This window comes from Lissotriton helveticus, chromosome 5_1, assembly GCF_964261635.1.
Source record: "Lissotriton helveticus chromosome 5_1, aLisHel1.1, whole genome shotgun sequence".
Lineage (NCBI taxonomy): Eukaryota > Metazoa > Chordata > Amphibia > Caudata > Salamandridae > Lissotriton > Lissotriton helveticus.
Window position 1 is genome coordinate 1,775,663,046 of NC_136065.1, and position 25,338 is coordinate 1,775,688,383.

Here is a 25,338-nt window from a genome sequence, read left to right on the forward strand (position 1 = left end):
ATAATAGAGTTTTGAGGGACTCACGGAATTTTTTAGGATCGCTTTCTATTCGAAGGTGTTTGGGCAGCGTGTTCCAGATAGTGGGCGCGATTTTGGAGAAAGATCTGCAGCCGTATTTGATGGTACGGGTCTTTGGTATCGTTAGGAGAGGTTTACTGGCTGAGCAAAGGGTTCTGGTGGGTTGATACGAGATTAGTTTCTGCGCTAGGTAGTGGGGTCCCTTTTGGTTTTGGGTGTTATGCACAAGGCAGCATATTTTAAAGGTGATACGTTTTTTATTGGGCAGCCAGTGAAGGGATAACTACTGGGAAGAAGGACGGCGCTTTGGTGAGGAGAGACCGGTTCCTGGCGTGGGGAAGCAGAGACAAACTCACAAACAACGAGAGGACGGAGAGAGTGGAGGCATGTAGGAGGCACTAAGGAACCACCTGCAACGTGGGAGACGAATGACAGTCAGAGCACCCCTGATACAGGCAATGCAGATGAGGCGTGTGTGACGCGAGGCCAGAGTCACGGCCTCAGGCGAGCGCCGGAGGGGGCTTTGAGGCAGGTGGCTTGGTGGTTTCAAGCAAGGGGATATCTAGTAGGGGTGTGTTCAGGGCGGTCGCTATAATAGTGGGTTTGGCCTGGCATTCTGACCCTAAGGGTGACCTTCACTTGCACAGGAAAATAGGGGAGCACTGTGAAAGGTAATCATGGGGAGAGAGACGAAAAACGGCTTCGCCCATAGTTTTCGCTTTCCTTCACATCCCTAACCCGCATGTACCCAGTACGGAGGAGCCACAAATGACCTTAGATCAGCTTACCCGCCGATATTCCAGTCACATGGTTTTTGTAACCAGAGGTTCCGCCGAGAGAAACAAGAACACTGGTGATTGTGGTGGAGGGTAGCCGGAAAAGCATAACAGCCTATATACTAAAGTCTCTCCACGCTTATGTTCTCCTGGAGGGTCAGTCCAGAGGACGAGAGGAACCCCAGAGGAAGAAGCCCAGCAGGCCGGACCTGAGAAGAGGCAGTCCTGAGGACCTTAGTTGAAGCAGTGTTTGGTGTTGGATTATATATTCACATCTCTGGATGTTTACTAGAAGAAAATAACCTTAAAAACACAACAGTGGTCTGGGCCAAATCATGAACCAAGCAACATTATGTTTCAAGATGATGGGGACCAACCCAAGGAGGACGAGTCAGAAATGGGGAACTGAAGGGTCTCTGAAATATTTTCTTTGTCATTTCTTAAAAACCAAGTGAGCATTACTATGTTATTGAGTGATGTATTGGTTTTATTTCTTGATGTTTTGGAATATCTTTGGACCTACGAATATTTTCACCATTATTTCATATCTCACTGGATTGTATAGGTCTTTGCTTTGTGTCAGATAATGAATCCATTGCATAATTGCCAACATGCACTGTATGTTCATTGTTAACAAAAAATTCAATAAAATACAATTAAAAAAATAAAACAAGGGCAAGATGAGAACAGGCAGTTTTTGACAGGTGGTGGGTGGGCATCATTTTTAAAAATGATGGGATAGTGGGAGGGAATAAGCAACCTGTACAATGGGGAGGGAGATGGGATATAAACACCACATACAGTGAAATATGCTGTTAAATATGAAGTTATTAAATATTATCAAAATAGATACAAATCCATTTTATTTAAGCGGTTAAGGCAGAAGGGAAGGTGGGATGGAAGAATGAGAATGGAAAGCTATATCGTATTGACAGACTTTATTTTCACAGAATCCCAATTTAAAAAAAATCATCATTTCCATCTAAAACAAGATCTGAAAACCCAACATTGTCTTTGATATAGTACAGATCTAGCATAGAACAAGCAGCCCTAATGCATGCTTCCCTCGCACACAATGGGTGCAATACATAGCAACAGTGCAAGCTGTCCTCACATACAGGACAAGCAGCAATGCAGGTTTCCCTCACACAAACAACATGTGAAGTGTAGAGAGGCACACAAGATACCCTCGCATGCAGAACTGTAGAAGCACAGGCAGGTGCAACAAAAAATTCTCTCGCACAACAGAACAAGAGTAGGACAGTTGGTAGACAGTAGGCAAGAATCCCTACCACACAAAATATATCCTAGAAAAAGCGCATTGACACTAGCAGTAGAACTGCAAGCTTTTCTAATACACGAACAGGCAAGCACAGTATCTATTTAAGCTTCACTTTGATGCACAACTCGACAATGGCATGCCGTTGAACGTGTCAAAATACATCCTATGTTATCATCACTTCAGACCAAGTTCCATATTAGTTCTAAATACGATATTCCATTAAGTGCAATAAGCCTACAAAATGCAAACACTGAACTTGTGCTATAATTCCCACAAACTGCCGGTGAGATGTGCATGATATTTGCTGACACCTTTTTTTTTTTAGCCTTTTTAAGCAGTTTAGTCTGGGCCTGCAGTAGATAAGCATGTATAAAATCAAAAACTACAGTCAGTTTATGGGTTTGACCTAGCTCCAAGAGCCTCATACACAGAAGGAAAGAATCACTTAACTAAGTGCATATAATGCTCGTGACATCACCAGTCTCCTGCTATCATACATCTGGGTTCAGTTTTGATGTCACGAGGTCAGCTACAAGAGGCAGAATTGAGCAAATAGCATTTGGTAGCTCTATCTTTATCCGCATTCTAACAGATTTCCATAAAATTCCCCCCTCAGCGCACTAATGTGGGTAAGTGCAGGAGGAATGTATCTACAGTTATGAATAACAAGCAAAAAGCCACCTGCAGACACAATGCAATTAATTATAAGTGCAGATAACAGTTTACTGTGGCCGGGAAGTTGTTCTGTGTTGTCCTATGTCTGGACCTGGGGCTTTGGATGTAAGTTTAACAGACAAGGGTGTTAAACACAAAGTGATACAAAGGGAGAACGGTTGCAGGCCACATGCATGTCTTTATTACACACCTAGGTCCTTAGTTCTTTGCAGATGCCGATAGCTGAGAAGACCTGACCTTACATCTGCTGGCTGGCTGTCTGTCTGCATAGAGGGCACTGAGAATAGTGGCATTCATTAGAGGAGAAGGTTGTAAGGCTTTCTAGGGCAGCCTCATGATGACCCGCATTTTTAGGTCTTGTCTAGCGTAGGCTGCGCATGCGCAGTCTCGCTAGCGAGATCTTATGTCTCCAGAGTAGCGAGGCTTGAACCCGCCCCTCTTCTCCATTGGCTGGCTGCCTAAACGGTAGGTAGCCAGCCATTGGAGAGGAGGGTTCTGTGACGTAATTTTTGGTAGCTAAGCCCTGTGCGTTACGGATTGAGGGCGTGTTTTTTTTGTTTCTTTCTCTCCTCGAAAAACACGCCCCACAGTCTGCAAAGGATGGGGCTTAGCTTCCAAAAATGATGTTGCCTCCTCTCCCCCACCCCTCTTCTCACCTCTTAACTGGTTTGTGCGTGCCGATGGCCTTCTACCAGCCTGAACCGAGTAGTTGCGCGGCTGTGGGAAAATACTGTCCTCCAACATCTTCATGACCTTCCATTTAAGGGGGTTGCAGCGGTTTCATGATTTTGTTAAGAATTTCCCAGCGGACCCGGCCGGGACCCAGGGGGCAGCCCAGATAGTTTAAAAGCCGTAAAGCGACCAGCCTGAGGCGCAAGCGGTGCTCTGGGCTCGCGGGGGATGTGTCAACCAGCAGCACAGCAGTATAGGTGGAAGCCATGATAGCCGCATTGCTACCCCCTGCAGAGCTCCAGAGCAGCCCTAACTCTAGTCAAAAATCCACTCCTCCATGCCCCTTCCAGTTCTAGGTTCACTTCCACTTCACAGTGATCAAACATGTCGCACTCTCCTCTGCCCCAGGCTTGCAATTGATCCACACGAAAGACGTGTTTGTCTGATTGGGCCAGTGTTGTTCTTTTGCTCTCTCCAATGAGCACATAATAGTATGATGAGAGTGCTTTGTTTCAATTGGAGGGTGAATCTATTCGAAGCTAGACCGCAACTCTTTTTTATTGTGCGTCCGGTTTAGCAGGTCAAGTGCAGAAACATTTGGGTATAATAATCGGAGGAAAAGTATCAGCGCTAGGGTGCCCTTGCCGTATCATGAGCACAGAGACCTTTGATCTAATGCGAACACGTTATTTAATATTAACCAACAAGTTATCATGCAACACTGATCTCAGGCCTAAACTCCTACAGCCTTGAATGTTATGTGTTGTAACTGGTCCTTTTATAAATCGATCTTACACCTTCGGGTACAGAAGTTTGCGTTATTTAAAAACGCATTAAATAAATAAATGTCACTTGTCAAGGGGCCCGGGGGAGGAGAAGCGAGCAGCTGCACCTTCCAGTCACGGTGGGCCGTGGGGCTTTGCCTCATGTGTCTCTTCTGGGTCTGTGGAGACCTGATTAGGGGGGGGCGGGGGCCTGGTACTCTAACAAAGGTGCTGAAGGCCAGGGGTCACAATAGATTCATCACGTTGCACCCAGTGGACAGGTGTGGAGAGGGTCCAGTTTGACCATCAAAAAGTTAGGGTTCAAATATAATAGTAGGTCATGGGGAGGGCCACTGGAATTATACGATCCTGTGTTTGCTGCTTCTGCTGTATTTTGCATAATTATCTGGCGCATAATCTGTAGATAAATTGTTTCTAACTCAAAAGGATCAAGGCGTACTGAAAACTGTGGCTGTGAGTGGCTGTGTGTGTGGCTGTGTGTGTGTGTGTGGCTGTGTGTGTGTGTGGCTGTGTGTGTGTGTGGCTGTGTGTGTGTGTGTGGCTGTGTGTGTGTGTGGCTGTGTGGCTGTGTGGGTGTGTGGGTGTGTGGCTGTGTGGGTGTGTGGCTGTGTGGGTGTGTGGCTGTGTGGGTGTGTGGCTGTGTGGGTGTGTGGCTGTGTGTGTGTGTGGCTGTGTGTGTGTGGGGTTGCGTGTGTGTGTGGGGCTGCGTGTGGGGCTGCGTGTGGGGCTGCGTGTGGGGCTGCGTGTGGGGCTGCGTGTGGGGCTGCGTGTGGGGCTGCGTGTGGGGCTGCGTGTGGGGCTGTGTGTGGGGCTGCGTGTGGGGCTGTGTGTGGGGCTGCGTGTGGGGCTGTGTGTGTGGCTGTGTGTGTGTGGCTGTGTGTGTGTGGCTGTGTGTGTGTGGCTGTGTGTGTGTGGCTGTGTGTGTGTGGCTGTGTGTGTGTGGCTGTGTGTGTGTGGCTGTGTGTGTGTGGCTGTGTGTGTGTGGCGCTGTGTGTGTGTGGCTGTGTGTGTGTGGCTGTGTGTGTGTGGCTGTGTGTGGCTGTGTGTGTGTGGCTGTGTGTGTGTGTGGCTGTGTGTGTGTGTGGCTGTATGTGTGTGGCTGTGTGTGTGTGGCTGTGTGTGTGTGTGTGTATAGCATCTAGTCTGTTTCCCCCTCAGAGCTCGTGCAACTACCCCCCCTGCCCCTGGTTTGACTCTCTATGCTTATTTGTGGCCCCAAGTGCAAGAGATCATGGCAGAGTTCTCTCCATGCCCTTAAGTCATCTTCTAGCTTCTCATCTTTGCGGCACGCTTTCATATGCACCTCCTCGGCTAGTGTCCATTTATGCACATCTTTCGAAGAATGCTGTGACTACGGGTGCCCGCGCTGCCATCCATAGAATCTCTATTCTTCGCCACGCTAGCACTATTAGTAATTGTAGGAGCTTGTATGCGGTCTTGCTTTGTTTTTAGGTTTACATAATCAACCCCAGCAGACAGTGGGAAGGAGTCAGCCTCACTTTACAGCTAAGACTTCTCCGTACCCTCTCTACCACCTCGGTTCAAAAGAGACGTACCTCGGTGAACTCCCAGGCCAAATGCAGGAAGTTGGCAACTTCCTAATGGCACTTAGGGCAGACGTCAGGGCAATCCGGTGCCATGCAATGCAACCTCACAGGGGTTATATAGGTGCGGTGCGCATACGTGTAATAGACGAGCCTAAAGCGGGCACTACATGAGACTGTGTGTGTAAACAAACCACTGATCTCCATTCCCTATCCTCCAGGGGCTCCTCCAAGACTCCGCTCCATGCAGCAAACACCCTAGGGGGGAGGACCAACTGCATCAGTCCTCATGGCATTGTACAGCAGGGAAAATGATAAGTCTCCCTCTCCGCATGCGAGTAACACACAATGTCTGGGAAGGCTCAGGGATCGAGGGGTATCTGGGCCATATCTCCTTGAATTTATTTATTTATTTTAATCGTTTTATATAGCGCTAGCCTGACTTGAGGGTATTGGAGCGCTTTACAGAGTAAACATTGCAAAGATAAACTAGACAAGAGAAAGAGATACAAATAATGCATGGTGATGTTGAGGGGTCAGCTTCGTAGTGGAGGGAACATCTGTTTCGTAGTCTCGCTGACATGATGATGGAGCGGTAGTTAAAAGTCTGTTACCCCACTCTGAGTGCTCCTATCGACTCCCTGGGGCACGACTGAGGAACATGATTTTGAGTTGGCTTTTGAATTTTACAAAGGAGGGAATGGTTCTGATGTGGGGGCGGGGGTGTGGCGTTCCCCCCCAACAATAGGTTGGACAGTCCAGGTATTGCAAATATTTTTCCTTCCCAGCCAAAAAGTCCCTGCACGCCTGTTCATAGGTGATAAAGCTCTTGCCCGGATATAGATCTACCAGCACACTACACCCCCCGACAAGCCCGGTAGGACATTTTGGACATAATTTTCCGAACCAGGGTTGGATATTACAGTGATACGTCCTGGTGGAATGGGGCACGCCCCTCGACCCGCTCCACGATGTTCTGCCGGGTGCGTGCAGTCTGCCCCACCACATAAGGATGTCCTTAACCTTAACAGACAAAAACACTGATTGCTTTCTAAACAATGGCTGTGAAAACCATGAAGCTTATCCAGGTCAGTGATGAAGTTTGTGTTTTCATTACAGGTTTTCATTCATCTTGAATAACACAAGATTTTTTTTATTTTTCCAGATATTGTGTTTCTTAAGGGTTTGTAATAAAACATACAACTCTTGTATATCATATACTGAAAACTGAGTGGGAGAGATCAGATTGTGGGTGGTATTTTTTGATTGGTACAACTGACCGGTCTGGAGCGAAGAGTGAACGCAGTTCAAGTTTCTCACAGTGCCTGTCAGTTGCTAATAAAGGTGTTCACAGTACATGCACATCCAACCCTTGGCATCTCTACACATCACATAGTGGACTGGCCACATATTTGCCAAAGGAATAGAGTGGGTTGTGTGTGAAAGGCTGGGTTAAGTGGAAAAGATGAAAGGCAGAGAAAGAGGATGGTGCAGGAAGAAAGAGGATGTGTGAGATATGCAGAGGGATGGTTTAATAATTATACAGAGAGAAAAGATGCCATAAGTATCTAACGGAGTGAGAGACTACAGAGGAAAAGGATGTTAATGTGATAATGGGAGCTATTGAGACACTCTGAAGAGCACCAGCTCTTACACCAACCTTAGTGATGTTTAATTCACAGCCTCTCATTTTCAGAATTAAAACATTTTCAATCCTAATTGTTCACAACTAAATCACTACTGTTATTTCTGTATTTGATAATGCTGACAAGCATTGGGAGAGCCAATAGGTGTGGCTTGTTTTAAGTAAATGGTTTTGTTGTTTTGACATTACCTCTATCTCGCTCGTCCTAGTCGTTACAAATGGGATGATGTCACCTCACAACAGGAACAAAGGAGGAGGACCCTTTAATGTCAGCACCACACACTCAACATGGGTGCCATAAAAGGGGCTGGCTACTCCTCTTTTATATTCCTGCATGACGGGACAAGGATGCAGGAGGTCCCTGTCTGGCTCGGACCATGAGGAGGCTGTGCTTACCGCCCTTGCTTGGCCTGGGGGAGTGTACAACTCAGTCATGGGAGCACTGTTTCCTGAAGAGGGGATTGATGGCTGTTCTCTCAGATGGTGGTTCCATGTCGCTCCTTCTGTGAATGCCTGAGGATCTTGGCCACTCCCTCTGCACAATGATGGAGTGTGGTTCCTGCTCGGTGCTGCAGTACCCGTTTCGGGATCGAACACACACTGTGAAGCCGATGCAATCCGTGTAGGCACACCCTTTAATTTTCAGACATCAGGGATAAGCAAACCATTTTGGGTATATATTCAGTATCAGGTAAGCACTCGCTTGTGTAGTTGGGCGCTTAACCGATTTGGTGTTTTCTTTTCCTGCCAAGAGTTGGTTAGCTGGTTTCTTGCAATGGGTAAGCATACACACAAATAAATGCATACCTCTCCATTGCCTTTTTCCTCGCTTGGCTCTCCTGACAATTCTCCTTCTCCAAGCGAAAAAAAGACTGCCTGTGCAGGAGGAGATATTAGGAGGATTGTTATCCAGACCCTGGCTGCTTTCAAAGAGGATGCTTTGCCAGTGGTACAAATGAAACCTGCCGAAGCATTCCCCGATACGGATGACTCAAATTCCCCTGATGATAATCCAACCTCTGCAGATTTGAAAGACAAATATATCTTTAAGGGGGTGATGGCAGACCGGTTATACAGGGGACAATATGAAATGTCCTGCCTCGGAGAAGCCTGGCACCATTGTTGAGGCAATTCCAAAAGCTGTCTAATGTAGGGTTGCCAATTCATCAGTTTCCACCAGAGATTGTCAAACATAAGTGGAAGGATCCTGATCACATTTTCAAAAGATTCATGGCCAAACTTTGTTTGGAGAATGTTGAGACGGTTTTGCCAGACAATATGCATATCCATTCCGTTGCGGCAAGTCTTTTTGGCAGTTCGTCCATGGCAGAGGAGAATAGTTTGAGAAATCCTTTGTATAAGAAAGCTGACTCAGCTTGAAAAAGGTTTCGTCTGTGACTCATGTAGCATAAAGGGCTGGGATCTATGGGCTTTAATATCGTATTTCAAGAGTCTCTTTGTGGCTGTCCAGGATCAATCAGATTGTTGTCCTCTGTTGCAGGATATGGAGCATAATGTCAGATATTTAATTTGATGTAGTTAGATCAGCAGCATTGCCAAGCGTAGCTTCTACAGCTGCAAGAAGAAATTTTCATCTGAAGGACTGAAACACGGACACTGCTGAGAGGTCAATTGTGCTCAAGATGCCATCTGAGGGGTCCAGGCTGTTTGGGGCTGAGCTAGAGGATACGCTCCACTGTATCTTTAAGGAGAAAACATTATTCAGCCTCTCAGAGTCAATCTGCTAGAAATTCCAGTTTATCCAAGTCTAATTTTCCTTTTGTCAGACTTCTACAGGAGGCAGCAGAGCCAAGACCAATCCTGACTTTTTTGAAAGGACAGATTCTGTGTTAAAGGTCAGAGGATGGAGTCAGCGGTTTTTATCAATGGTGAGAGATAACATCGGATCAATGGGTTCTTCACATGTCTCCAGCTGGTACCGGAAAGAATTCTCATTGGTTCCAACACACCATTCGTACTCCCCTGCCTCAAAATCTTTTCAAGAGGGAAGCATTTTTGAAGGGAGATTAACCTCTTCCGAAGAAGGAAGCTATTGTTCAAGCTTCCAAACAGGAAAGAGAACAGGGAGTTTATTCCATTGTGTTTCTGCTTCCGAAGTCTTTATGGGACTATTGTCTGATGATAGATTTGAAAATGCTCAAAACTTTCAGAAAATGGAAACTTTGCAGAAGATCATTCCTTTAGTTCCTTTGAATCATTTTCCTACAACAATGAATTTCATGGATGCTTAATTGCATGTTGCAATTGTGAAGTCCTATTGCAAATTCCTCGGGTTTTCAGTGGGAGATCATCAGAGCCCGACTCTATTTAACATCGTTGTGACCCCTCTGGCGGCATTGGCTGAGTCTTTCGGGGCCCAGATTGTATCCTATGCCGACGATACCCAGCTTCTCTTTACCTGTGGGAAAGGAGAGGATTTTGATGGAGAGAGTATTCGTGAGTGCCTTGGGGCTGTTTTTGAATGGCTCCAGCTGAACAGCCTCAAGTGCAACTCAGATAAATCTGAGGTACTCTTCTTCGGTTGTCAATCCGATCCTGACTGGCAGGTATGGTGGCCCGCCGATATGTCTCCTCCGATGCGACCATCTCAGCTGGCTAAGAATCTGGGGATTAAAATTGACAACGACCTGACTTTGAGATCTCAGATTCTTGCCCTCACTGGTACCTGTTTCGGTCTCCTCAGGATGCTTCGGAAGTTTTTCCCTTTGTTATCCGAGGATCATAGGAGGACTACGGTACAGGCCTTAATTGGTTCAAGATTGGACTACGCCAACGTCCTATATCTGGGCCTGCCGGAGTATCTCCTGCAACGGATGCAGGTGGTCCAGAATGCGGCAGCGCGAGCCATTTTTGGCCTGCACAGGCGAGTCAGAGTCTCCGGCCTGTTGCAGTCTCTTCATTGGCTGCCTATCCGGAAGTGGATAGCTTTCAAGGCCCTGACTCTTGCACACAAGGTCCTCTATGCCTCGGGGGCTAAATATCTTCAAAGGAGGCTCGCCTTCTATCGTCCGTCACGATCTATGAGATCAGAGTCGATGTTTCTTGCCATTGTTCCTCTTGTGAGGAAGGCCCGTATCGGAGGTCGCTCCTTTAGGTTGCGGGCTCCTCAGCTCTGGAACACTCTGCCCTTGACACTGCGCAGTGCTTCGAACTTGTTGACCTTCAGGAAGGGCCTGAAAACTTGGCTCTTTGCCTCTTAGACCCCCTTTTATTTTCCTGACTCGTTTTTTTAATCTTTGTGTTGTGTTTGTCTTTTTCAGGCTGTCAAAGCGCCGGGACACTCTTTTGAGTAGCCGAGCGCTATAAAAGACACTAATAACATAACATAGCCAATTTAATTCTGACGTTTTCAGTTGGAGATCAGCTGGAGATCAGCATCCCTAATTCAAAGTCCTTCCATTCAGCCCCAAGGGTGGTTACAAGTTTGTTGCATCTTATAACAGGTAGCCAGGAAGAGTTTTGTAGATTTCTTTATTAGCCTCTGGTTCAAGATAATAAATATGTACCTTGAACCGGACAACAACTTAAACGCTTGGGAGATACATATTCTGCGTTATAACTTCAGGAGGGGTGCACATCGTGCATCTTGTGGACGTTAGGATTTTTTTGATTTTTTTTGATTCTAGAACCGGACACCGCTATATAATTTTGGAGAAATATATTGTCTTTTTTATTGATCTGAATACTTACATAAGAATTACACTTCACAGAACATATGATATTTATCACTCACTTATTAAGCCCTGAAGAAGTCCCATGGGGACGAATCGAGTTGGCAGTCTTGTCAATTGTGTACTGCATTTTTAAAGAACTTTTCTATGGATTAAAAGGAATTGTTTTCTACTATCAAAAGACTACCTTTGCTCTCTTATTTGGGAAGACATTCATTCATATAATTGTGTTGGACTATGAATAATAATTTCCTTTACTAATTATTTATCTGTTATTTTTGAGTGCAGGACCATTTGTGCTGAATATGTTCAAAAGTAAAAAAGTATGGCTTTCCTTATAATCCAGTCCTTACTCCAGCCTCACCCAGAGCAGCCTTACTGCTGCTCAGCCCATCTCCAACTGTCACCACTCATCCACACAGGCACCCAAGCATTCCACGCATCGCAGACACACCAACATTCTAATACTAACTCTCACACTGGCTGAGACGCAGGGAGACGGCTAGGCTGGGTAACATGCAATAACACTAAGAGGACATAACATTATTCCCCTCCTTTTGAATGAAAAATGAAAGTGTGAAAAAACATGAGAATAACTATTAACACGACAAGAAAATATACAGACTGAGAAAAAGTTCAATCTCATGGAAGCTCAATCAATCAATCAATCATGCCATTTGTATAGCGCACTACTCACCCGGGAGGGTCTCAAGGCGCTTGGGGGGAGGGGTATGCTACTGCTCGAACAGCCAGGTTTTGAGTTGTTTCCTGAAGGCGAGATGGTCCTGGGTCAGCCGAAGGTGGATGGGGAGGGAGTTCCAAGTCTTGGCAGCCAGGTAAGAGAAGGATCTTCCTCCGGCGGTGGCTCTTCGGATGCGTGGTACGGCTGCGAGGGCGAGGCTGGTGGACCGTAGCTGGCGGGTGGGCGTGTAGAAGGTCAGGCGGTCGTTGAGGTACTTGGGGCCCAGGTCGTGGAGAGACTTGTGTGCGTGGGTGAGGAGCCGGAACGTGATCCTCTTGTCGACGGGGAGCCAGTGCAGGTTCCTCAGGTGGCTGGAGATGTGGCTGCGTCGGGGGACATCCAGGATGAGTCAGGCTGAGGCATTCTGGATGCGCTGGAGTCTTTTCTGTAGCTTGGCTGTGGTTCCGGCGTAGAGGGTGTTTCCGTAGTCCAGTCGGCTGGTGACGAGTGCCTGGGTGATAGTCTTCCTGGTCTCGGTCGGGATCCAGCGGAAGATCTTGCGAAGCATACGCAGGGTGTTGAAGCACGATGAGGAGACGGCGTTGACTTGTCTGGTCATCGAGAGGGAGGGGTCCAGGATGAAGCCCGGGTTGCGTGCGTGGTCGGTTGGCTTGGGTGCGGTGCCCAGGGCTGGGGGCCACCAGGAGTCGTCCCAGGCGGAGGGCGAAGATCCCAGGATGAGGACTTCCGTCTTGTCCGGGTTCAGTTTCAGGCGGCTGTCCTTCATCCACTCTGCGATGTCTTTCATCCCTTCGTGTAGGCAGGTTCTGGCGGTGTCGGGGTCTCTGGTGAGGGAGAGGATCAGCTGGGTGTCGTCGGCGTAAGAGATGATGTTGAGGTTGTGCTGGCGTGCGATGGCTGCGAGAGGTTTCATGTAGATGTTGAAGAGGGTGGGGCTGAGTGAAGATCCTTGCGGGACGCTGCAGATGACTTCGGTGGCCTCGGAGCGAAACGGGGGGAGGCGGACTCTTTGTGTTCTTCCGGCGAGGAACGATATGATCCACTCCAGTGCCTTCTCTTGGATACCGATGTTGCTGAGGCGCTGGACTAGGGTGTGGTGGCAGACCGTGTCGAACGCAGCGGAGAGGTCCAGGAGGATGAGGGCCACTGTTTCCCCCTTGTCGAGCAGGGTCCGGAGGTCGTCGGTGGCTGCGATGAGGGCGGTCTCGGTGCTGTGGTTGGCTCTGAAGCCGGACTGCGAGGGGTCGAGGGATCCGTTCGTCTCGAGGAAGGCGGTCAGCTGTCTGTTGACGATCTTCTCGATGACTTTAGCAGGAAAAGGGAGGAGCGAGATGGGGCGGAAGTTTTTGAGATCGGTGGGGTCCGCTGTAGGTTTCTTCAGGAGGGCGCTGATCTCGGCGTGCTTCCAGCTCTCTGGGAAGGTGGTGGTGTTGAAAGAGGCGTTGATGATGTTCCGGAGTTGGGGTGCGATGGTGGAGTCGGCCTTGTTGAAGACGTGGTGTGGGCAGGGGTCGGTCGGTGATCCGGAGTGGATGGTGTTCATCGTGCGGGCTGTGTCTTCGGTGGTCTCCGTGGTCCAGGTGCGAAGGGTGGCGGTGGGGGGCGTTGGTTCGACGGTTGGGTGCGTGGGTGGGGCGCCGAAGCTGTTGTGGATGTCGGCGATCTTGTGGTGGAAGAACGAGGCGAGGGAGTCGCAGAGGTCTTGTGACGGAGTGATGTTGTTGGTGCCGGTGCTGGGGTTGGAGAACTCCTTGACGATAGTGAAGAGCTCTTTGCTGTTGTGGGCGTTGTTGTCCAGTCGTTCCTTCAGGGATTTCTTCTTGGTGGTGCGGATGAGCTGGTGGTGCTTGCGGGTAGCGTGTTTGAGGGCGGTCATGTTGTCGGTGGTCCAGTCGAGGAGCCAGGCTTTCTCGAGGGTGCGGCAGGTCTTCTTGGAGTCCTTGAGGTCGTCGGTGAACCAGGATGCCTTCTTGCTTCTGGGTCTGCTGGGAGGGTTCTTTAGTGGCGCGAGGTCGTCGGCGCAGGCGGTCAGCCACTGTGTGAAGTTGCGGGCTGCTTCGTTGGGGTCCGTTGTGTTAGCGGGTGGGCTCTGGCTGAGGGAGGTGGTGAGCTGGTCTGCGGTGATATTGCTCCAATTCCTGTGAGGTACCTGTTGCGGGTGGTGGTGGGTCGTGGATCTTTTGAAGCTGAAGTGGACGCAGCTGTGGTCGGTCCAGTGGAGTCCGGTGGCGTGGCTGAAGGTGATGTACTAGCTGGAAGAGAAGACGGGATCAAGCGTGTGGCCGGCGTAGTGGGTGGGGGTGTTGACCAGTTGATGAGTCCGAGGTTGGCGAGGTTTTCCAGCAGGGCGGTGGTGTTGCGGTCCTTGTTGTTCTCCAGGTGGAAGTTGAGGTCCCCGAGGAGGATGTAGTCGGTGGAGGGGAGGGCGTGCGGGCTGATGAAGTCTGTGATGTCTTCGCTGAATTGTGTGCGTGGTCCCGGGGGTATGTAGACGAGGGGGCCTCTGAGGGTCGTCTTAGGGTCGGTGTGAATCTGGAAGTGGAGATGTTCGGCTGCGGCGAAGGAGTCGTTGGCGTCGGTCGTGATGCGGATGGTGTTCCTGTGGACGATGGCGATGCCACCTCCGATCTGGTTGATGCGGTCCCTCCTGATGATCTTGTACCCGTCCGGGATGGCGATGGCGATGTCGGGTGCAGAGGAGGCGTTCATCCAGGTTTCCGTGAGGAAGGCGACGTCCGGTGATGTAGCGTCGAGGAGGTTCCAGAGTTCCACGGCGTGTCTGTGGACGGAGCGGGTGTTGGTCAGGATGCACTTGAGGTGGTTGCTGCTGGTGTTTGTCTTGGCGGGTGCGGGGCAGGTTCGGAGGCAGGTGAACTTGCAGGTGCAGCAGGTGAAGGGTCCGTGGGTGCGTCTCGGGGTGGCTCGGCAGCAGGCGTGGGTCCGGCCGGCATTGAGTGCGTTGAGAGTGGCGGCGTCGTAGGTCAGTCGGGTCGTCTTGCCTCGGCGGGGAGGGCCAAGGGTCCTGGCGCTGGGCGCGGGCCAGGCGCAGACGGGCTTACCTTTGGCGCACCTTCGGCGCTCAATCGGCGCTCCCGCTGCGCGCGTCCGCTGCGCGGTCGCTCTGGGGGCGTCATAAGTAAGGAGCCGGGAGGGAGGAGCAGCTGGGTGGCGGGAGCGGGGCGGTGAATGGAATCACAGGGGGGCGGGGCCGCAGGGAGGCAGTGGCGGGAAATTCCAAGAAGCAGCGGCAGCGGGAAATTCCCAGGAGCAGCGGGAAATTCCCAGGAGCAGCGGGAAATTCCCAGGAGCAGCGGGCAGCGAGCGAAGGAATCTGCAGGCAGGAGGCGGCAAAGGCAGGCAGGAGCGGCAGCAGTGAGTGGGCGACCAAGCCCTGTGGAAGCTAAACTAATTACAACTTCACAAGAGTCAGAACACTACGTAACCTGAAGGAAAAGGAAAATACTGACAAGCAAGAATAAAACATTGAAAAGCAATATACCCATCCTTCCCAATAAACAATTGTTCAAAAATGTAGCGAAGGGTGGGCCACACCCCAGGACAGACACCCAAGACCCACAACAGGCAAAAAGGGTGAAACCAACAGTGTAAGGGTCAAAACCCAAAAGACCAACCCAGAGAAAGGAGATGCGAAGCACGTGTAGCACAAGGTGACCTACACAGAGTGTACACAGAGTGAGGCACGAGGCGACTTACACACAACAACATGTGAGGCGCAGGGCAACTTACACTGAACAAAACCTGACGTCCAGGGCGACACACACAAGACAGAAACACGTGAGGCACAGGGTGACTTACAAACAAAACTATAACATGTGAGTCGCAGGGCGACTTACACACAAAACTACATGAGGTGCAGGACGACTTACACACAACCGACAAGACGTGCAGCGCATGACGACTTACACACGTTAAACACCACACACAAAAATATGTAAAAGGAGACCAAAACCTTGACCCAGAAAAAGGCATTGGCATAGCCAATAGGGGCCATATGTCTCATCATACCGTTTAGCGATTCCTAAATAGCGATTTTTAAGGAATCACTATTTAGAAATCGCAAAACGGTATGTATGTAGGAAATCGCTTCTTTTTAGCGATTCCTTATCATTCCTAAATTGCGATTAGCAAATTGCTAATCGCAATTTTCCCATTCATTTCTATGGGCCAGGAGGCCCATAGGACTGAAGGGGATATTTGAGATTAGCAATTTGCTAATCGCAAATTGCGAATATTTTCAAGGGTGCAGGGGTGTCACAAGAACACCCTGCTGCACCCCTGAAAAAGACATGTGTGGGCATATGGTGCACATACATGCCCTAAGGGCATGTATGAGCGTCATATGGCATCTTTGGAATTTAAATAAATTCCTTTTTTAAAAGAAATCACAACTTACCACCAACTAGAAGTTGGTGGTAATCTGCGAATCCTTATTGGCATTTTTGCATAAATATTTCTTTGATACATTGCATTTAAGGAATCGCAAATTCTGCGATTCCTTAAGTGCAATCGCAAAATAAGGAATAGCAAAATGTGTGATTCCTTATTTTGCTGCGAAAATGTTTCATACATACCATTTAGCTATTTAGCATTCGCAAAGGCCGAAATTCTGCAAATTTCGGCTTTTGCGAATGCTAATTAGCTTGATACATATGGCCCTAGGTCTTGCATTTGGGACCTTATAAGTATTTAGCCATTCAACAGTTGGTGTTGTTGCATCAAGGATATTCTGCTGCATAACTAAATACTTATAGGGTCCAAAAAGCAAGACAGATTGGCTATGCCAATGCATGTTTGTTTTTTGTTGCTGTTTTGTTTAAGTTGCCAGATCTACAATAGCTGGACATGGTTGTTGTTAAAAGTTCTTTGCATCACATTAACTTGTTTTCATTGCTCTGAATTTTGTTTCCATTCTGGTTGTAGGAAGCAGTCATTCCCAGAGGTGTGGGGGGTGCGAGGGCTGCCTAGCTGTGCGCATGCGCCGAACTTTGCAAATGACAAAAAGCCTGGTGCAGGCGCAATTTACAAGTGTGGTGTCCGTTAGCCCAAGGCAGCATGACTCACTCACACAGGAGCTCATGCACTGCACCTGCATACTCAGCATGGTTTAAGGAAACTCAACCCACTCCCTCCCAGGCATTGATTTACCAAGAAACTCTGAGAAGAGTGCCTGGTGAAAGTGTGCATTGCCGGCTGGCGGTGTGTGGGCCGGGTGAAAGCGTGCACTGAGAGCTGGTGGTGTGTGTGTCTGGTGGAAGCGTGCACTGATGGCTGGTGGTGTATGTGCCTGGTGGAAGCGTGCACTGACGGCTGGTGGTGTGTGTGTGCCCGGTGAAAGCATGCACCGATGGGTGGTGGTGTGTGTGTGTGTGCCTGGTGAAAGCGTGCACTGACGGCTGGTGGTGTGTGCCTGGTTGAAGCATGCACCGACGTCTGGTAGTGTGTGACGACTGGTAGTGTGTGTGCCTGGTGAAAGTGTGCACTGACGGCTGGTGGGGTGTGTGCCTGGTGTAAGCGTGCACCGACGGCTGGTAGTGTGTGAAGGCTGGTGGTGTGTGTGCCTGGTGGAAGAGTGCACTGATGGCTGGTGTGTGTGCCTGGTGGAAGAGTGCACTGACGGATGGTGGTGTGCGTGCCTGGTGGAAGCGTGCACTGACGGCTGGTGGTGTGGGTGCCTGGTGGAAGCGTGCACCGACGGCTGGTGGTGTGGGTGCCTGGTGGAAGCGTGCACCGACGGCTGGTGGTGTGTGCGCCTGGTGGAAGCGTGCACCGACGGCTGGTGGTGTGTGCGCCTTATGGAAGCGTGCACAGACGGCTGGTGGTGTGTGCGCCTGGTGGAAGCGTGCACTGACGGCTGGTGGTGTGTGTGCCTGGTGGAAGAGTGCACTGACGGCTGGTGGTGTGTGTGCCTGGTGGAAGCATGCACTGATCGCTGGTGGTGTGGGTGCCTCGTGGAAGCGTGCATGGACGGCTGGTGGTGTGTGTGCCTCGTGGAAGCTTGCATTGACGGCTGGTGGTGTGTGTGCCTGGTGGAAGCGTGCACTGACGGCTGGTGGTGTGTGTGCCTGGTGGAAGCGTGCACTGACGGCTGGTGATGTGGGTGCCTCGTGGAAGCGTGCACTGATCGCTGGTGGTGTGGGTGCCTCGTGGAAGCATGCACTGACGGCTGGTGGTGTGTGTGCCTGGTGGAAGCGTGCACTGACGGCTGGTGGTGTGTGTGCCTGGTGGAAGCGTGCACTGATCGCTGGCGGTGTGGGTGCCTCGTGGATGCGTGCACTGACGGCTGGTGGTGTGTGTGCCTGGTGGAAGCGTGCACTGGTGGAAGCGTGCACTGACGGCCAGTAGTGTGTGTGCCTTGTGGAAGCGTGCACTGACGGCTGCTGGTGTGTGTGTCTGGTAGAAGCGTGCACTGACGGCTGGTGGTGTGTGTGCCTGGTGGAAGCGTGCACTGACGGCTGGTGGTGTGTGTGCCTGGTGGAAGCGTGCACTGACGGCTGGTGGTGTGTGTGCCTGGTGAAAGCATGCACTGACGACTGATGGTGTGTGTGCCTGGTGGAAGCAGGAGCATTCACAGTGATAGAAGACACAAATGAAACTGACAAAGAGGAGGGGGGAGAAGGGAGGGGGAGTGCGAGCAGAGGAGAGGAGCATGATTCACAGCTAGAAGACGTAAATGAAGCTGACCAGGATGGAGGGGGGTAGTGCAAGCAGAGGAGCCTGATTACAGCAGTAAAAAACCCAGATGGCAGCTGTGCACGAGCTCGTGAACGCAAGCTGTAGGCCAGCAAAAACCTCTGGTGGCACTTTTAAAACCCACTTACTAAATGTCTCAAAGACAGAGCATGCGCGTCTCAGGCGAGACCTAAAATCAATGTGACAACCACCCACTCTAATCCAAGTGCCACTCATGTGTAAGAAAGCGTAAACTGTGGCATCCCATCCTCGTCGCCAAAATATGTTGTATCTTATGACAGGTAGCCAGGAAGAGTTTTGTAGATTTAATTATTAGCCTCTGGTTCAAGATATTAAATATGTACAAAAGTCCAATAGTATGATGTTCCTTAGAATCCAATCGTTACTCCAGCCCCACCCAGAGCAGCCTACCTGCTGCTCAGCCCATCTCCAACTGTCACCACTCATCGACACAGGCACCCAAGCATTCCACGCCTCACAGACACCAACATTCTAATACCAACTCTCACACTGGCTGAGCAGCAGGATGACAGCTAGGCTGGGAAACATCCATTAACACTAAGAGGACATAAAGTTGTTGCACATCTTCGTCTTTTGGGGATCCCAGTCTTCCCAGACTTGGGTGACTGGTTGATCTATACTGCAAGCAAACACAAGGAGATGATGGACGGAGAGCTGAAACTTTTCAGACACTCAGGTCTTCCCTGGTACAGAAACAAGCATTCTAGGATAGGTTTCGGGGGTAACACCCCTCATCAGCCAGGCTAGCTTGAATCTAGTGGCAAAGTGAGCAGGGGATCCATTTCTGGACATACACTGCCAAGTTAAGGCTAGAAAAGTAAACACAAGGAGATGATGGACGGAGCACTGAAACTTTTCAAACACTCATCCCCACTCACAGATCTGCGTTGAATCCATCATCGTCCTTTGGCACACTTTGCCACCCCAGTTAAGACCCAGACATTATGCAAATTAGTCTTGACGATGATGGATTCAACGCAGCTCTGTGACTGGGGTTGAGTATCTGAAAAGGAGCCGGTGTTCATAGGGGCAGATTTGGGAAAAGTTTGAGAGGACGAAAGGGTAATGAAGATTACCGGTACGTAACCTGGGCATGACTAGATGCAATAACAGAAAACTGAAATAACTACCTCCAAATAGTCAAGTGGCAGGCTGCGTGAAGCACAGCCTTAGTTTACATGTTTTAAACCACGCTCTTAATTACAAAGGCGTAACTCTTGGAAAAGATCTTATTCGGCAACGTCCCTTTCAGAGAGCCCCCCACCTTCTTCGTCATAACTAAAGTACTGCTAGTTATGTACGTATTAAATGCTAGTGTAGAAAAGCACAGGAGTTGAAAGGCACAGCAGAAAAAAACGTCGCCGTGAATGTGTGATAGTCAAAGGCAAACAAGAGGAAAGAGAGGCACAATCAACAAATTATGTATCAATGGCTCAGGATGCAGGGAACAAGAGCTCGCCTGAAGTCTGGTACAAACGGGGGTGTTCTAGAAGTATGGCTTTTAATGAGTAATGAGGTGAATAAGCACAACTAAGGAAATGAATCCCAGAAGTCAGAAATAAAGATAAGAGCGATTACCTAGAGCTGCACAGGAAGGCAGGTTGTAGTGATGAGACAGAGTCCGATAAAGAGTATAAATACCATTTAATGGTATTATAAATAATATAGGAAGCAGGTGAGTGCCAAGTAACAGTTACATCCTCAAGACCCAGTGATAACTGACCAGCCCTGGAACATTACATATCACCATCCATTCTACATTCCAGCTATACACGTGAGCTTAAAGGAACATAGTACAATTATAATATCATCCACAAATTATGATACAAGCCATACACAACACAGGTGTTAAGGTAACAAGTGAGTGACATGGGATGATAATCTAGGGAAGCGCTAGACGCCATGGACGCAAGAGTTAAGTAGCGATCTAACGAAGAAGGGACAAATGATGAAGGGATAAAGACAAATTACACATAACAAGAAGCCAGGAACGAAAGTAACCAGTAATGGCTTAACTAAGCAGAAGGGTTGATGGATTAAGGAAACGAGCAAGTCACTAACGATCTATGATCAGAGTAAATTTAGAACATGAATGCACCCTATGTCGGCAGCAAAAAACTATGTTACGTAGAAATCAATATCCTGCACAACCCTTCTCCAGCAACCTCGCTCACTCAAGTAACTCCCTGGTCTCTCCCAACTCCCCCCACAAACACCCTTCCCCCCCCCCCCCCCCCCCATTAGTACGGCGGCCCCACTCTGACGTTCAAATCTCACGCTCTATGCACTTGACTTTCGGTCGTCCAAGCGCTCTCCACTATTGTTTTGTCTCCCAAATCTCCCTGGCTACCTAACCCCAAAAGCTCTCAAGCTCCACCAAAATGAAGCTCTGTCATCCATCTCAGCTCTCACCCACGCCACCATTTCAAACATCTCATGGCTGCGCGCCTGTTGTTCTCACCTTCTCGCTCCTTTGCACTCCGTTTCCTTCCAGCGAATTTCTTATTACTTTTCTTGAACATAAAGTTGCACACGGGTTTCTCCCCTGTCGCCATCTTCCGCACACAGCCCAGCACAGCCAATCAGAAAGGAGATCTGATACAGCCACACCACCACCTGACGTCATTCTTGCATAACAAGGACGAAGTTCCATCAAAAAGAGTCCGAAACATAACTCGCCCACAAATCAAAGATGTAAGCTTAACCTGAAAAATAAGTCACTCGTAAGGTGAATGTAAAACACGCAGGTGTATTTACCGTTCAATTATACAACAAAGAAATCGGCAACAACGGGAAACGTGACCGTAAATCTGTTCTAGCTCAATTAGCTGACGAGGCTGCATTTTAAAATACGGGATTAAGGCACCTGCTGCACAGACCTTTGTGTGCCATTGCCAAGGTAACTCTCGGGGTATAATAATAATGGTAAAATAACTGACTTGCCAGAGAGGTGTTTAGCCTAGTTACAGTTTTAACTCACAAATTAGGGTCGAAGGTGTATCCTGCAAACCACATTGTGAAAAATGCAGATCACAGAGATTTATTTTATGTAGCTAGGTAAATGGACATTTGCTTTTAACACAGAGATCCTTTTATTATTCTCAGTTCTTAAATTGCAACCATTTTAATATAGCACAGTGCGATATGAACTGGCAACAAGGGCCTTCATGCAACCTATAAGGCATGAGTTTAGAACCTTATTGTTCTTTTCTCAATCAACTGCTTTTATAGGGCAGGTTAAAAAGAACATCTTGGGTAGTAATAAAAGCTTATTAGTACAGACAATCCCAAGCACTGTGTTATGTTTTAAATCCTGATGTATTTTTCCTGTGCATGCACTCTTAACATATAATCCATAATCCATCAGGATGCAGCGGGTTCAAAATGCGGCTGCCAGAGCTTTGGTGGGTCTCCCGCTCTTCTGCTCTGCCACTAGTACTATCCTTAGCTTGCACTGGCTCCCCGTCGAAAAGCGGATTCATTTTAAGACACTGTGTCTATCTTTTAAGATATTGAAATATGCTCTTCCTGCCGTTCTGAGCAATCTGCTCACCTTCTATGTCCCTTCCCGCCGGCTTCGTTCAGCAGAGCAACTTTTGGCGGTTGTGCCTAGAGTGAGGCTCTCCCGTGCGGGTGGACGTTCCTTTCGCTACCTCGCTCCTAGGTTATGGAACTCCCTGCCCAAGCAAATTCGTGGCATAGACTGCTTGCTTGCTTTTAGGAAAGCTATTAAGACTTTTCTCGTTCTTTCAGTGTAGTTCTGCGTCAGGACATATTGCCACTTTTTAGACTGTTATGTGTGGCTGTGCCCTCTTCGCGGCGGCCAGCACCGGGACGCCTCTTCATTGGGGCAGCTGTGCGCTCTATAAAACCTAATAACATAACATAACATACAGGAAACAACCTTTGCCACACAGTCTTTACCACACAATACACCTACCATGCAGTCTTTACCATGCATATGTCTTTACCACGCATACCTTTACACGCATGTACCTTTATGATGCATGGTTGGTAAGGATACTGGTAAGTATATGTAAGTATGGGCAATTAAAAAAAAAGTAATTTTATATAATTATTTTAAACAAATTTATATAACTACTGTAGAATAAGCAGATTTTCCCCAGATATCCTCAAGCACTGCTTGGCATTATTCGCCTCTAATTCATTCGGTAATTTATCAAATAAAGAGGCGGCGCTGGGAACTGGAAAGCAGGAAACGGGTTTATTTCTTCTAAGGAAAACACGTCTGATCAGACAAGCAGAGTGTCGTCTTGAGGTGCTCTGTCTGCATCTCTGCGGCCTGGCCTTTTATACACAATCTTAACCCTTTATTGCAGTGTAACACATTCCTGACATTACTTTGATGTACGTTAACCATTTCTGGAATCCCCGCTTTAGGCTTCTTCCCACACATATTCACACAGTAAATGTCCCCCACCCCAATCTCAATAGGTGATGGCTATCGTGCAGCTGGGCATTCCGGCAGGAGCTGAAATACGTGCAATCGGTCGGATCTCATGGGGTTGTGGCATCGATTAATTCCGGCTCCTTTGATGGGAGGCAAGATCCTACTGTACGGGGGCAATAAACTGTATCCGCAGGGGTTGGTTATGGCCTGGGATCGGTTCGCTCAACCAGTTGCAGGGGAAGAGGTTATCAAAGGGGTCTGTTCGAGCGCGAGGGATGAAAGGGCGTGTGGGTTCGGCACGGGAAGTGACTCCGGGGCAGGGTCGCGCTGAGGATGCTTTATGGTTCTAGCAAGTGTGCTTGGGGGCTGCCAGCGCGCGGGGGATGATAGCGAGGTCAGGGAGACGTGCAGGCGATCGGCAATGTACGAAGTGGCCATGGTGTCTAAGATGGCTGCTGCTTATGCGCTCGTACGGGCCTAAGTTCGGACAAGATTGCGGCGGTAGTGTTCATATCGTAATCTAGTATTCCACAGTCCTCCCTTTGAACATATCCTAGCCAACTTGTCAATTTACATCAATGTCCATCATATTTCGTATCTCTATGTCATATAATGTTTTCATATTTTCAAATTTAGTGTCCAAAGTCTTAGGGCAAATAGAGTTCATAAAAAGAGAGCACAGGGGCGGTATGCATAGTATCCCCAGGCAACAACCACATATTATGAAAACTGGCACCAATATTATCAACAATAGTTTCCAACCCCAGTCTTTCAAAGTGTTCCAAAAGCAGCTTCCAAGTGTCCAGCCTTCTTGCTCTTGGTGGGTCTCTGATGCCAGTCGGTGAAGGTGTTCGATAGCTTTATAAACGGAAGGTGAATTATCTGGTACGAAGGTGCTGCAGCTGGCACCGATGATGCGGCATGCTCCTCCACGATTGGCTAGTACCATGTCTAAAACAAGACGGTTCTGTAGAGCCACCAGGCAGACCGCCTGTAGCTCAGCTGTGTTGTTTGTGAGGATGCCGGCTGTGATGTTCAATGCTGTTTCGACTGCTTGGGTCAGATGTCGATGGCTCGACTGTTCGCCATCGGACCCCACAGAGGGATGAGTCCTTTTGCTGCATCGAGGAACTGTGATGCAATGGAGTCTGCTTGCTCCGTGTCCTTTGTGCTGGTGCTACGTACGTTGGAGGAAGGACAAAGGCAATGTAGCAGGCGCCCCCCAGCCTTTTGGGAGCCAGGTGTAAGCTTTAGTACCGCAGACAAAGTACATATTTGGTGATGCAACAAATGAAGGGGGATCGGCAGTGTTCAGAGTCCTTTTTATGGGGCAGGAGGTGTGAACCACGATTTTTTTCCCTTGGCCCTCAATGCAAACAAGGCCTGAGACGTTCACCACAGATAGGGCCACAGTCAGAGTTGCAGCAGACCGTTTTCGTAGATATGAGAAGGTGGGTCTGGCTGGGTTGTTGAACACTTGCATTTCGATTCACTCTTTTTCCGGAATGTTCATTTGAAAGGTTGTGTTTGAGGTGAGAGGGCAAAAGGGAGCAGAGGTTTTTCCAGTTTTGTTCAGCCAGAACTCGTTGTAGCACTGTGTGATTGTTCCATCAGATGTAGTGTTGTCTTTGTAGCTCTCTTGCAGGAGCATTAACCAGACAAGGCAGGACCCATGAACAGAGAAGGGTGAAGGGATGAAGGGAATTGAATGTTCAGTTGCATGTGGTAGCAGTCCACAGACCCAACAGTTCATGGCATTGGCAGCAAGGTTATGTTGATGCAGCAGTTGTACAAAGGAGTTGTTCCAAAATTCTTTGCGTCGTTCTCGGAGATGGGGTGACAGTGAGACCAGATAATGCTCTTTCTTGGTGGTGGGCTGCGTAGTGGGTGATATTGTCCGGTGAGCAGGAGCACTCTCTTCTATGATCCAGACTGTGACCATAAGTAAAAGGCAGATGAGGGATGCAATGAAAAGTACAATTGTCTTTGAACTATGCAGTTTGGCAGTTTTGGGGTCTTTGCGGTGGGTCTTCGGTCGTCCGGGATCTTCCATCACCTTCAAGAGGCTCGGTGACTGGCAGGACCACATACTTTGTCTGGCGTCTCTCCTGGTAGCCTTTGTAGTGTGAGCTACCGCTCTGAGATTTTTGACTCAGTTAGTGGTCTGCTTTGCTGAAGCACTCTCCTTTCATCGCAAGTTGTACCCTTTTCTGGATGGCACAGTGGGATCGGGAAATTCTGCCATTTCGAGTGTCTCTGATTCTGGGTAACAACTCAGGGCTAGTCTGTCTTTGGTCAGGAGCTCTTCTTGGGTGTCCACATTTTCGTTCGTTGTCAGGGTCGGGGATATTCTTTTGCAATGGTGCGCATGGAGCCAGTTTTTCTTCCCTTCCACTCGAAGTG

General features: G+C 48.8%; 1 protein-coding gene across 1 annotated transcript in view; it reads right to left on the minus strand.

The window, feature by feature from the left end:
• The window catches only part of LOC144755797 (E3 ubiquitin-protein ligase RNF113A-like), a 361,545-nt gene extending 340,414 nt beyond the window's left edge, over positions 1-21,131 (minus strand). The window contains exon 1 of the mRNA XM_078645059.1: positions 20,986-21,131. Coding sequence (XP_078501185.1) covers positions 20,986-21,079 — 94 coding nt within the window. The 5' untranslated portion in view covers positions 21,080-21,131. The remainder of the gene's footprint in view (positions 1-20,985) is intronic.
• Positions 21,132-25,338: the final 4,207 nt, after the last annotated feature.